We start from the raw sequence: 13,679 nt of genomic DNA on the forward strand, positions 1-13,679 counted from the left end.
AAAAATCCCCAGAGAAGGGATTGCACTGCCATCTCTCTCTGGACTGTCTATAATTCAGGCTACACAAATCTTCCATTCTTCTGACTAATGACTATTTACAATTTGCTTGCTGAGATCTACGAAAGAGGTGGTGAATAAATAGCAGACCCTCCAATGGTCCCTATTTTCCCAGGATGTCCCTTTTTTTAGAGAAGCCGACCTGGTTTCTGATTTTATCCTGGACTGTCCCGCTTTTCCTTAGGGTGTCTCTATTTTCATTGGAGAAATGTTGGAGGGTGTGGAGTTATCCGACCCCCGAGCCATCTGAAGGCAACCCTGTATAGGGAAGTTTTTTAAAACAATGTTTTATCTTTTATTATAGAGTCGTACCTTTGGCTCCCGGACGCCACAAACCCGGAAGTGAGTGTTCCGATTTGCGAACGTTCTTTTGGAACCCGAACGTCTGGTGAGGCTTTTGAGCTTCCTGCAACCAATCAGAAGCCGCGTCTTGGTTTCCGAGTGTTTTGGAAGTTGAACGGATTCTGTCCAGCTTCCAAGGTATGATTGTATATTGGAAGCTGCCCAGAGTGTCTGGGGCAACCCAGTAAGGTGTGTGGGGTATAAATAGTAAAAATATCATTATGGAATTGGACGTCCCTATTTTCATCAGAGAAACATTGGAGGATATGGGATGCCCAGAATTCCATATTGTACTGACTGGCAGTATTATTGAAAGGGAGTGGGACTGGAGGATAGTAACAAGAGGGTGAGAAACACTTGGAGGGAAAGAGAAGACTCTCAAACACCAGAGCTAGGTGGGTAGTTGGTTGTGTTTTTTTTACTATGAAGCAACTTGAAGGCCAACAAGCATCTCAAGAGTGTATTTATGCAATAGATTATTTTTGGAAAAAATAATATTTTTAAAAAGCAGAGACATCACCTTGCCAACAAATGTCCGTATAGTTAAAGCCATGGTTTTCCCAGTAGTGATGTATGGAAGTGAGAGCTGGACCATAAAGAAGGCTGATCGCCGAAGAATTGATGCTTTTGAATTCTGGTGCTGGAGGAGACTCTTGAGAGTCCCATGGACTGCAAGAAGATCAAACCTATCCATTCTGAAGGAAATCAGCCCTGAGAGCTCACTGGAAGGACAGATCGTGAAGCTGAGGCTCCAACACCTTGGCCACCTCATGAGAAGAGAAGACTCCCTGGAAAAGACCCTGATGTTGGGAAAGATGGAGGGCACAAGGAGAAGGGGACGACAGAGGACGAGATGGTGGGACAGTGTTCTCGAAGCTACCAGCATGAGTTTGACCAAACTGCGGGAGGCAGTGGAAGACAGGAGTGCCTGGCGTGCTCTGGTCCAGGGGGTCCCAAAGAGTCGGACACGACTAAACGACAACAATAATTTTTGAAAGTACATACCTGTTCTCCACTTCCTGGCTATGCTTCCCGGTGTGAGCGTCGCAGCCAGTGTCGGTTGGCTCGGCACCATTGACTCTGCCCAACTCAGCCAGCTTCAGGCAGTTCTCCCTGTGCTTTGCAGATTCCTCGTGAACCTTCGTCTTTAGGGAGATCTGTTTCATGTCTGCCATTCCAGTCCGTGCCCAGGTGGCGGCGCCGCCAAACAGCAAGCAGGGAAAGCACAGGAACGCGTTTTTTGAGGTGCTTCCGCAAAGCCACTCCTTCCGGTCGTACCAGGTCCTGCTAAACCTCCGGGTGACCGGCTTGCCTTTCTCCAGCACGGTTTGCACAATGCACAGGTCAGGGCGGTCGGGACCGAGCTCTTTAATGCAGCGTTGCTCAGCCAAACTGCGCTGAGGAAAGGGATTTTGCAGCAGGGCTTCCACGCTGTTCACCTTCACACAGTTGCAGGAAGATCTTCTGCTACAGGCCTGAAAAACAATTTAGAGAGGAAAGAACGAATTATCGTACCAGACTGTCCTTTCTCAAGCTGATCACACTGCAAATTCAGGTAGGTAGCCGTGTTTGTCTGACGCAGTCAAAATAAAAATATTTTTTTTAAAAATAAAAATTGTCCAGCAGCACCTTATAGACCAGGCATGTCCAAAGTCAGTTTCAGGGGCCTAATTTGGCCTACCTGTCGGTTTAATCTGGCCCCTGTGGCAGTTTATTTCCTGGAGTAAAATCCTAAAAGAAAGCTCAACAGCTTTGGTCTGGCCCTTTGGTTGTTCCCCCAGGGCCCTTCGCTTCATCAAAACTGGCCCTCTTTGAAAAAAGTTTGGACACCACTGTTATAGACCAACTAAGTTTGTACTGGTATAAGCTTTGGTGTGCATGGTATCTGAAGAAGTGTGCATACAAACAAAAGCTTATACCGGAACAAACTTAGTTGGTCTATAAGGCGCTACTGGGCAATTTTTTATTTTTTTAAATTATTTTTATTTTGACACTGCAAATATTGGACGAAACCTTAAAAAGAAGGCAGCTCACTGTCAGCCCTGACCAGTCGTTTGGTGCTGACAGCAAGCCCGTTTGAAGGCGTGCCGACAATAATGGACACCGACAGCAAACCCAGCTTTGTCTGCAGATGCAGTTTGGATTCAGACCTGCCAATGGGCATTTTGTCCCATGAAGCCCCAGCACTTAAGTCCGGTGCTCAGAAGCTTGTTGTGACGGACGGACCCAGAAACCAATCAGGAGAGAGTGAGCTGCAATTAAGCAATATGTAAGTTGTTTACATACACGAAAGTGAAATGAAATCCATTAATCCAACCACAGGCAGCAGAGGAACCAACCTGAACGGCAGGTTGCCAGGAACGGACAAGACAAGGAAAAGTCCTTGCCATCTGTTTTTATTCAATATTCACACAGAGAGGCTTGGGAATGTGGCCTCTGGGAATAACAGTGTTGCTCCGAGTAAGTCTCCACCCACCCCTCTCCCTTCATGCATCATCACTACAGGTGCTGATTGCCAGGATCATCCTACTCATGCGTAGGACCCCGATAGAGACACATTCCCAAATGGCATGTTCTCTCCCTCCTGGTCTGTCATTCAGGAGCTTCAAAAGCTTTCTCCAGCCCAAACATCACAGCGATTGATTCCAAGAGGCGTCAGCACAATTAGGAACAGCAGAGTGTTAGCAGTTTGCATAACAAACTCAGTAGCACAGCATTTTGGCTAAACTACAGTGGTACCTCGGGTTAAGTACTTAATTCGTTCTGGAGGTCCGTTCTTAACCTGAAACTGTTCTTAACCTGAAGCATCACTTTAGCTAATGGGGCCTCCTGCTGCTGCTGTGCCGCCAGAGCACGATTTCTGTTCTCATCCTGAAGCAAAGTTCTTAACCCGAGGTACTGCTTCTGGGTTAGCGGAGTCTGTAACCTGAAACGCATGTAACCTGAAGCATATGTAACCCGAGGTACCACTGTAGTCCTACATCACGGAACACAGTAGCACAAAACATCCTGTCTCCATCACTTCCCACTATGCGGAATGAAAACATACACTGTCATGTGATAGACAACAAGCCCATGACTGCAAGCACGGAGCAAGAATCCTAACACTGTATGCGCCCTCTGCCGCCTTTGAGCTACTTTCAAGCCCCGCCATGTTTTGGGAGAGGGGAGGTCTGGAATGCTTTCTAAAGACACTGAGTCCGTCAGCTGTCGCTCCCCTAGTGCTGCTTCTTCCTCTTCCTCCTCCTCTCCCATTATTTCCCAGCTTTCCCCCTCATCTGTCTCTGAGCAGTGACCTCCCTCAAGCCCCTGTTGTAATTCTGAACTGCCTCCTTCTTCAGTATAAGGATCAGACTGGGGAGGCATCTCCACCATTCTTTCTCTGCCCAGTCTCTGACACTGCCCTGGCCAGGGCCCCCGATGCCTTTCAACATATCGGAAGCGTTGGCCTCCCGAGCTTGTGTGCTACGCTGTAAGGACTTGGCAACAGCCATAGCTGGGAGAACACCCAATTGCCAAAAATTGGAAAAAGGAAACAATACCGGCAAAAAACGAGTGGCAAGATAAATTATTTTACTATATTGAATTGGATGATGCTATGTGAAATGTATTATGGGAAATTGCGGGAACTTTAAAAAACTCATGCAACCCTTTGTTCTGGGCTTTTTCTTTGTTTTTCATGGAAACCATGTTGCAACAATAAATAAAGCAGGCTTCCTAACCAGCTACTGTTTTGCTTCAATCTGCCTGGTTGTGTTCTCTTGCTCGAACCTGAGCAATTCTGAACCTGCAGAGCTAGACCCTAGTGAGGTTGGGAAATGGTTTAAGTACCGCACCCCAAGATTTTGTCCTTATCACCTTCACAGCACATAATTTAGGTCTTCTGGCTGGGATGAAGGAATTCTTAACGACAGCACCTCTTCCCCCACACCCTCCCAGTGCAGGCTGATACTAAATATCCAAGTGAGTTCATACCCCAAGACCATTTTTTGCTGTGAACTATGTTCTTATTATTGGGACGCAGGTGGCGCTGTGGGTTAAACCACAGAGCCTAGGACTTGCCGATCAGAAGGTCGGCGGTTCGAATCCCCACGACGGGGTGAGCTCCCGTTGCTCGGTCCCTGCTCCTGCCAACCTAGCAGTTCGAAAGCACGTCAAAGTGCAAGTAGATAAATAGGTACCGCTCCGGCGGGAAGGCAAATGGCGTTTCCATGCACTGCTCTGGTTCGCCAGAAGCGGCTTAGTCATGCTGGCCAGTAAAGCAAGATGAGCGCCGCAACCCCAGAGTCGGTCACGACTGGACCTAATGGTCTGGGGTCCTTTTACCTTTACAGTGGTACCTCAGGTTAAGTACTTAATTCGTTCCAGAGGTCCGTACTTAACCTGAAACTGTTCTTAACCTGAAGCACCACTTTAGCTAATGGGGCCTCCTGCTGCTGCTGCGCCGCTGGAGCACGATTTCTGTTCTCATCCTGAAACAAAGTTCTTAACCTGAAGCACTATTTCTCGGTTAGCGGAGTCTGTAACCTGAAGCGTATGTAACCTGAGGTACCACTGTACCTTTATGTTCTTATTGAAACTGTTTCTATACTCCAGATATTTATGTCTTCTTTCCCCCTGCTGGTGAATGAAGCTTAAAGTCTCCACCTGTCTCTTCAAACAGCTTCTTCTCTTCAATGTGCAATAAGATTTGCGCTATAACCTTCCCAGTCCAAACATTAAAATAGTTTTTCTTCTCTCTGGATGCTTTCTTGAACAACAAGAGCCCATTTTTTCACAAAAGCTCCTCCTATAATATGTTATACGGCTTCTCCCCTATGCGTATTATCCATACAATAAAGTTTTTGTTGCAAATGACACTTTTCAGTCAACTTATAACTTACTTCCAGCTTGGGATGCTTGGCTCTTTTTGCTGACACTTTGGGCTGTATCGAACAAAGCTGTTCTGTTGGCGGAAGGTTTTCCGCCTGCACAATGGAAGGTTCCTCCTCTCTCTTCACCTCACAAATCGGTTCCAGGGCTTCACCCAACTCTCCAAACCAGATATTTAGGGGACACAAGGGGCAGTAGGAATCTACTTCACTTTTAATCTCTGGATCTTTACTTCCTGGAATCAAAATAAAGGAAGCATGTGAGGAACTGAGACTCTAAGGAGAAGGAACCAACCAAATTCACAGATGTGTAAAAGATAGCAAAGACATCACCCATGCAAATATTCTGTGGGGAGGCAGAACCTGCCATACATTAAATAAACCAGGCTGATATTTACTAAGGTGTTGTTTTAAAGTTAGCTATTCAAGGGCGGAATATTAGTTAGCAGGAACTGTTGGGAATTGATGACTGTGTCACCCACTGGAACCAAAAATTCTGTCATTTTCTGCAAGAACCAACCAAAATTCCGGAAAGGAAGAGAGTTGAGGGTGGCAGAAGTCTACAAAAAACAAACACACTATTATCAGGGAACCAGTTCAAAAATCACCTGTCTACAGAGGACCTTAACTCAGGTGTGAGGAACTATGTCCCTCCAGATGTTGCTAAATTCCCAGCTCACATCATCCTTGATCATTTGGCCAGCTACGACTGGAGTACCACAGGACCCTCGTACCTACGGGACCACCTCTCCTGGTATGCCCCGCGGAGGACCTTAAGGTCCACAAATAACAACACTTTGGAAGTTCCAAGCCCCAAGAAGGTTGGATTGGCCTCAACCAGGGCCAGGGCCTTTTCAGCTCTAGCCCCGGCCTGTTGAAACACCCTACTGCAGCAGATCAGGGCCCTGCGGGATTTGATATCCTTCCGCAGGGCCTGCAAGATGGAGCTGTTCCGCCTGGCCTTTGGGCTGGACTCGGTTTAAACCCTCCTCTCATTTATTTTTTTGACGGAACCCCTTATATGGGATTTGTATACAGCCATACCTCGGCTTGAAGTTGCTTCAGGTTGAGCGCTTATGGGTTACGCTCCGCGGTGACCTGGAAGTAACGGAAGTGACCTGGAAGTTCCCTCAGCTCTTTTTGCTGGCCCATATAGGACCAGCATGGATAGTTAGCCCCGGTGAATATTTGACGTTTTCTCCCCTTATTGCTTTGATCTATAGGCTACCACTAAAACAAGGCTGCATTTTAAATTGTATTCTAACTTACATTTTAATCAACTCTTCTCTTGTTTTTTTGTTTTGTTTTTAATGTTTTTATTGTATTTATATTCAGTGTTAGCCGCCCTGAGCCTGGTCTTGGCTGAGGAGGGCAGGTTATAAATAATAATTAATTTTTCATTATTATTATTATTATTATTATTATTATTAATTCTTCTTCACTTCTCCCTTCCTCCTGGTCATTGTGAGAGTTGCTCATTTTCTTCGACTCCCTGGTGTACCTGGTGAAGACTTCTTCTCCTGCCCCAAGAGTACAAGGGCTACAGAAGCGCCTCTGGGCAAGGGGTTTTGCCAAAATATTTTTGGAAGTCCACAAGATTACTGTGCACCAGACAACCATGGGCAGCTGGTCCATTAGGGCGAAAGGGTCACTGCCCCACAATCCTCAGCCTGCCGGCCTTCTCCCTTACAAACAACAAGGGAATGGCTCTGCCCATCATCATTGGCTCTCGCTTCGCTCACCGCTGCTCCATGCTGCCCTGCCAGTCTCAACGGGCACCAGACACCACTGCAGAAAACCTCCAATTGCCAGGCAAGGAGGAGCACATTCGCAATTACCTGCTGCTGAGTATCCTTCCATGCAGGGCGGTACAACCAGCTCTTCGAGCCAGCGGATGAGGTCCGGCCTGGGCATGAGAGGGTCTCCTCCTTCTTGGGAGAAAGGAAAAGCAGGCCTAATTACAAACATATTTCCTTCTGAAACATCCCCGTTTTCGTCTCCCACACCCTGTTCTTGGCAAGAGATGGAGGTCTCCGCCCCTGTCCCCATACTTGGGTGCCCACATGCCTATTGCCCAGTTCAGATTTTTGGGGAAGGACCATTGCTCACATGTGGGAGCACTGGCCTCATGAGCAGAAGCTCCCAAGTTTAATGCCCGGCTAAACACTGAACTAGATAGAGCAATGGTCTGACTTGCCATAAGGCAGTACAGTGGTACCTCAGGTTACAGACGCTTCAGTTTACGTACGCTTCAGGTTTCAGACTCGGCTAACCCAGAAATAGTACCTTGGGTTAAGAACTTTACCTCAGGATGAGAACAGAAATCGCGGACTTCCGGGTTGGCGCCATTGTTTAATGGCGGATTCCCTCCGAGCTCCGGAGGGAATCGGCTCCGTAGCGTCTGGGTCTGCCGCTGCGGCGAAGCGGAGACCCTTAAAATCACAGGCACGGATGCCTGTGAACACAGAGACTCGGCGGGCACCATTTGCGCCCCCCCAATCCGCGACGGAGCCTTTTTAAAGGCTTCGGAACGGAGGCAGGGTGAGGCGCGGTGCTGAGAGTACTCCCTCGCCTACGGAGTGAAGCCGCAAGCCATGGACAGAGAGCGCCAACTTCTTCTAAGATCGATTGGATTCTAAAACATCAACCCGTGAGTAATACGGAGATTGGAACTCTAAAAAACTTTTCATTTTGGATTTGGAACGAGCGGGAAGGGGCTAAAAAGGAAGTCCACCCCCCCTCTTTGTAAACAATTTAAAGCAAAGGACTGGGCAGCTAAGGTCGAGAGAATCTGTTTTTTGTTTTCTTTTTAACAAAAGATCCTGACCTCACGGTTTTGACTTTAAAAGAAGATATTCTGGAGGATAAAAAGAATTTTGGGAGCTGAAATTACACCCCCCCCCTAGACCCGGGAACGTCCTATGAGAAAGCCTGTTGCATGGAAGATTTTGACAGCTGTCAAGTGAGCTGCTAGTCAGCTAGTTGTCAGCTGGAAAAAGAGAACATTGTTTCTGCTGTTTTTGCTGGTTTATTCGGTATAACTTGTTGAAAATAAGGAGGGTTGATACAAAATAACTGGACTTTTGGTTTTGAGCTGAAAGGAATATCAAGGAATTAAAATCCCCCTAGAGGGGTAACAAGGATACTACATTACAAAAATGGCTGGAGTGAGTAAAATCCAAGCAGAATTGGACAGAGCACTTGTTCTCTTGGGAAACTTACAAGATGAATACGATGCTTTGTCTACAGAGGTATCGCTACTACACTGGACAGTAAACAACAGTTTGGAGTCTGATAAGGACTTGAAACAGGAAGCCTATTCAATTGAACAAATAAATGAAACTGAAAGCGTAGATACGATGGAGCAATATGTTGTTTTTGAAGAAAATGAAGGAGGAGCTGGAGGTTTGCAGGAGTCAAAGGAGAGCTACAATATGAGGCCTGACATGATGATAAAAAAGGACAATAAAAATTGGATGCGGAAAGCCTGGTCTGATTGGGAGTCTGGAAAATGGAGAGATCCCCTTTGGAGGAGATCTGAAGACCTGAGGATTACAAATTTGTTGAAGGTGAAAGCTGGAGCTGTGGGGACATTTGGATTTGAAAAAAATTTGAAACAAGAGTTGGAGTACCCCATAGGCTTTGCTTTGAAGTACGGAGGACTGGCTAGAAGCAACATGGATTCTGTTGGGCCGGAGCCCCTCCGAGACTTGGGGTTTAACATCAAGGACTATCAAAGAGACCGGCAGAAAGGAACTGAGAGAGATATAAGGGCCTCGGACGTGAGATCTCCGGGCTAAATAAATAACATAAAGACTGATGGATATTGGTTGGGGACAGGAACCGGGAAATGGGTGGGTGGAGGTTGGGAATCCAAAGGGTACATAAGGATAATTTGCTTTGTTTTGTTTGTTTTATATTTTGTTAGTGGTAAAGAAATTGGGTAAACCGTGGAAGGGAAACTTTGGTCGACTTTAGGAAAAAGGTTTAAGAATAATTAATGAGGTATAAGTATCGAGGTGTAATTTTAATAAGGTGAAATTGGTTTTTTCTTTTTAAATTAATTGAAAATAAGGCTAAAAATAAATTGAGGAAATGGAAAAAAGAAGTAAAGTAAAATAATAATATGTTAGAATAAATGTTTAAGTTAAGGTGAAGAAATAAGTTAAGGACTTGCTGAATGGACAATTTAAATTGGAATACAAGAAGGGGAGGTGTGAGGAGGTCTGAGAAATAAGGTTAAGGAAAATAAGTATCAGAAACTTTATGTGTTTTTTCTATTTTTCTGTTTAGTTTTGAATATTATGTATTTTTGGGTTTGTTTTTATTTTGTTTACTTTTTTTGTTTTTGTTGGTTGTGTGTTTCTTGAAAATACCAATAAATATTTAATTAAAAAAAAAAAGTATGAGAACAGAAATCGCATGGCGGTGGCACAGCGACAGCAGGAGGCCCCATTAGCTAAAGTGGTGCTTCAGGTTAAGAACAGTTTCAGGTTAAGAACGGACCTCTGGAACGAATTAAGTTCTTAATCTGAAGTACCACTGTATGGATATGAAGAGAACAATACAGCCTAGATCAGACACGTCCACCTCTCAGGAGATTGCGATCTACTCCTGGTATAATAAAACTAGCAGTGATCTACCCATTGTCATTGCCCATTGTCATCTTTTTAGGGAAAACGTACCAGAGTTGTTGAGCTTTCTTTAGGGACGATGGACCAGAGAGGGTTGAGCTAAATGATCCTCGGGATCCTTTCCAACTCCATTGTCAGGGAACTGCCAGCAGCTCAGAGGCGAGAGATGGAAGGGCAGTTGTGTTATAGGGAGCCTCCAAAAATCTTCCAAAGTACTTCCTCTTCCGGCAAGGAGGAAAGCCCCACCTCCAGTGGAGAAGAAGTGCAAGGGCCAGAGGATGCTAGGGAGAGCCTTAACACTGAGCCTGAGCAAGCTGGGGAGGCGGGAAGCATGCTCTTGCCAGCGCCCATTCTGCGCAGTAGCCTTCAGCGCAGGGAGGGGCGGAAAAGGCTGGGGGTGACGGGACTTTTATGCTGGGGGAGGTTCAAAAACCGACCACTCCCGGATGCTGCTAGCGATTGAGCCAGACATGAACTTACGACGCTCTTCACTGTAAATAGTTTGCACCAAGAATAAAGCCTGTAAAAGACAGGTCGGAGTCCTGCCTGGTTATTCTCGAGGAACCACCACATCCTTTGACATCTAGGATTATAAATGACTAGAAAACCCTGCAGAATCAACATATAACTTCAGAGCACGTGCTGTCTCAGCAAATATCAGACCATCCTGCCTAGCTGCACCCCTCTCTTGCTAGTAAACTTTAACGACATCATCATTAACCTGGAATGGCCATACTGAATGATCCCTGCTGTTGAGACTCCAACACTCTACAGTCGTACCTCGGCTCCTGAACGCCTTGGGAGTCAAACGTTCTGGCTCCCGAACGATCGAAAACTGAAGTGAGTGTTCTGGTTTTCGAACATTCTTTTGGAAGCTGAACATCCGACGGGGCTTCCATGGCTTCCGATTGCCTGCAGGAGCCAATCAGAAGCCTCACTTTGGTTTTTGAACATTTTGCAAGTCGGACAGACTTCCAGAATGGATTCTGTTCAACTTCCGAGGTACGACTGTACCTGTTTGTATTTATATCTTTAATGCTATTTTTAATATAACGTTTTGCCTTGCTTGAAAACCCATGCAATGATGACCAGTTACGGCAGGTGTGCTATTCTCCAAAATAAATTGCGAGTCCAGCAATGAAGAGTGAGAAATCTCATCTCTTCAGTGTCTTACGAACCAAAGGGTAGAGAGGTCCCTACCCAGGGAGGTCACATTCCTATAATTTTCCAGCATGATTTCCTTGTACAGAGCCTTCTGCCATGGGTCCAGGAGTTCCCACTCCTCCTTCGTGAAATGTATGGCCACCTCCTCAAAGGACACCAGACCCTGAAAAGTAATATTATTAATTGTTGTTGTTATTATTATTATAATGCCCCGCCCATCTGGCTGAGTTTCCCCAGCCACTCTTCACTCCTCACAAATACCGTATTTTTCGTCCTATAGGGCGCACCGGCCCATAGGACGCACCTCATTTTGGGGGGGGGGGGGAATGAATAAAAAAAATTTATTTCCCCCCCCAGCCGCGGTTGCCGCCCCAAGCCTTGCACACACCTGCTCGAAGCACGGGGCACCCTCCGGAGGGCTCCTCCGCGTGCTTCGGGCTGCAGGCTGCCGCCCCAAGCCTCGCGCGCCCGGCGGGACCTCCCACCAGGCGCGCAAGGCTTGCAGACACTCGCCCGAAGCACGGGGAGCCCTCCGGAGGGCTCCGTGTGCTTCGGGCTGCAGGCTGCCGCCCCAAGCCTTGCGGGCCCGGCGGGAGCTCCTGCCGGGCGCACAAGGCTTGCAGACACTCGCCCGAAGCACAGGGAGCCCTCCGGAGGGCTCCGCATGCTTCGGGCTGCAGGCTGCCACCCCAAGCCTCGCGCGCCTGGCGGGACCTCCCACCGGGCGCACAAGGCTTGCAGACACTCGCCCGAAGCACAGGGAACCCTCCGGAGGGCTCCCTGTGCTTCGGGCAACAGGCTGCCGCCTCAAGCCTTGCGCGCTCGGCAGGACCTCCCGCCTGCCGTGCAAGGCTTGCGGACACTCGCCGGGGCTGCAGGCTGCTGCCCACAAGCCTTGTGAGCCCACGGGAACTCCCGCCGGGCTTGCAAGGCTTGCGGATAGCTTCCTGAAGCCTGGAGAGCGAGAGGGGTCGGTGCGCACCGATGCCTCTCGCTCTCCAGGCTTCAGCGAAAGCCTGCATTCTCCCCATAGGACGCACACACATTTCCCCTTCATTTTTGGAGGGGGAAAAGTGCGTCCTATGGGGCGAAAAATATGGTAATCCTAAGGAAATGGGTGTCAATCTGCCTGCCTCACCCACAGCGCAAGTGAAGACCTTTTGGAAATATTGTAGAAGAGCCAAAGCTCGTGGCCTGCTTAAAGGGCGCTTTGGATGTTGAAAAAGCTAAGATAGACCCCATCACCAAAGAGGAACCCAAACTTTTCATTCCAATGAATCCCAAAGCATCGTACAAACTAAAGATAAAAGTAACATAACAGAACATCACAAACACAGCATAAATCATAAATAGAATACCTCACCTACCTGAGCTGACTGCAGAGCAGTCATTTCTTCTCTTTTCACAAAGAGGAGGCTGCCGGGAAGGGGTCACTGAGGTTCTTCCACGACCTGTGGGGACAGGTTGTGGGGTGTGAGAGAGACAAGTAGGGTTGGAAGATCTTTATCCTTTCCCCCCACTTTAGTTCCACCACAATGTGGAAAGGTAAAAAATAACATAACATAAATTCCTTGTGTCCCACGAAGCTCACAGCCCAGAGGACCTTGCAGGGTTCCTGCTTGGAAAACTACAGTTCCCCCAGGGATCCTTGCAGAGAAGTCGGGCCCTTCGAAAAGGTGCGTTATTTCATGGGTGTTTCAATGCATAGGGAGGGTCTGCCCTAAGCCATGCAATATATGGGGGAACCACAAATGATCCAGCAGCAGGAGGAGCTGAGCACACCTACTCCTGTGGAATTAATTAATTGACGGGTGGATTAATAATAATAATTTTGCACCCTGCCCATCTGACTGGGTTGCCCAGAGACTACGGGAGAAAATAAGAAGTGGTTTCTAAAAAAAAACAGAGGAGGGGGGAAATTGCTTGCAAGGGGGCGGGAGGGATTTTCCCCAGCTGGGCTGGTGAGAAGGGGGCTGGGGGTGGGATAAGAGGGGGGGTCCCTTTCACCCCTTCCTCGCCCCCCAGGAGGCCTGAGCTGCTGCCTCACCCTCCTAAGACTCACCCTCAGCGCCTCCCCAGCAACAATTCGGGAGGATTTTGGGGGTAATTGGGGAGGGGGAGGGGGGAAGAGTCACTGGGTGGGCCTAGGCACTTCCGGGTTCCCAACGGCAGCGGCTAAGGGTCGTCCATGTGCGGGGCAAGCGGGAGTGGAAATAGGCAGGAGTAGGAGTAGAAGCCTTAAATAAAGCAGGAGGGATTCGAAGGGTCCATATTTTTAACCCTTCCCCACATCTGCTTTGGAATAATCTTTCCCTCCGCCCGAAAAAGGATAATGGATGGATAATGGCTATATATGAAGCCACATTGCGCATGCAACCAGCAAGGAAATGTTGGGGGAGTTTCATGGATGGAGAGCTTGTAAAATGAGTGGAATTTATATTTTAAAATTGTATATATTTGTATATATGGAATTTATATTAAAATTGTATGTATTTGTATATATACAAAATATTGTGTGTCTATCTATCTATCTATCTATCTATCTATCTATCTATAATTATACATATACATACAAACCTATATATAGTTTATATAAATTAGATACTAATCA

The 13,679-nt window shown here is 47.2% G+C and overlaps 3 protein-coding genes across 3 annotated transcripts in view; 1 reads left to right on the plus strand and 2 right to left on the minus strand.

Moving 5' to 3' along the window:
* LOC128408827 (uncharacterized) overlaps nucleotides 1-13,679 on the minus strand; it is a 282,229-nt gene that overhangs the window by 120,925 nt on the left and 147,625 nt on the right. The window lies entirely within an intron of this gene.
* Nucleotides 1-13,679, plus strand: part of LOC128409626 (uncharacterized) — a 62,513-nt gene that overhangs the window by 39,657 nt on the left and 9,177 nt on the right. The window contains exon 15 of the mRNA XM_053380190.1: nucleotides 1,551-1,742. Within this exon, the coding sequence (XP_053236165.1) occupies nucleotides 1,551-1,742 (192 nt within the window). The remainder of the gene's footprint in view (nucleotides 1-1,550; nucleotides 1,743-13,679) is intronic.
* LOC128409457 (uncharacterized) lies at nucleotides 15-13,214 on the minus strand. Its single transcript, XM_053379966.1, has 7 exons — nucleotides 13,131-13,214; nucleotides 12,436-12,519; nucleotides 11,105-11,231; nucleotides 7,109-7,201; nucleotides 5,283-5,506; nucleotides 1,405-1,874; nucleotides 15-315 (listed from the first exon to the last, which is right to left on the minus strand). The coding sequence occupies exons 2-7, from the start codon at nucleotides 12,457-12,459 to the stop codon at nucleotides 255-257; spliced, it is 999 nt and encodes a 332-aa protein (XP_053235941.1). The 5' UTR covers nucleotides 12,460-12,519; nucleotides 13,131-13,214; the 3' UTR covers nucleotides 15-254.

This window comes from Podarcis raffonei, chromosome 2 (assembly GCF_027172205.1).
Source record: "Podarcis raffonei isolate rPodRaf1 chromosome 2, rPodRaf1.pri, whole genome shotgun sequence".
Classification (NCBI taxonomy): domain Eukaryota; kingdom Metazoa; phylum Chordata; class Lepidosauria; order Squamata; family Lacertidae; genus Podarcis; species Podarcis raffonei.

Coding starts and splice junctions, on each gene's coding strand:
- LOC128409457 (XM_053379966.1), bottom strand. CDS start 12,459: ATGACTGCTCTGCAGTCAGCTCAG. Junction 11,232..12,435: donor CTGCTCTGCAGTCAGCTCAG/GTAGGTGAGGTA, acceptor ATTACTTTTCAG/GGTCTGGTGTCCTTTGAGGA. Junction 5,507..7,108: donor GGAAGGATACTCAGCAGCAG/GTAATTGCGAAT, acceptor TTTTGATTCCAG/GAAGTAAAGATCCAGAGATT.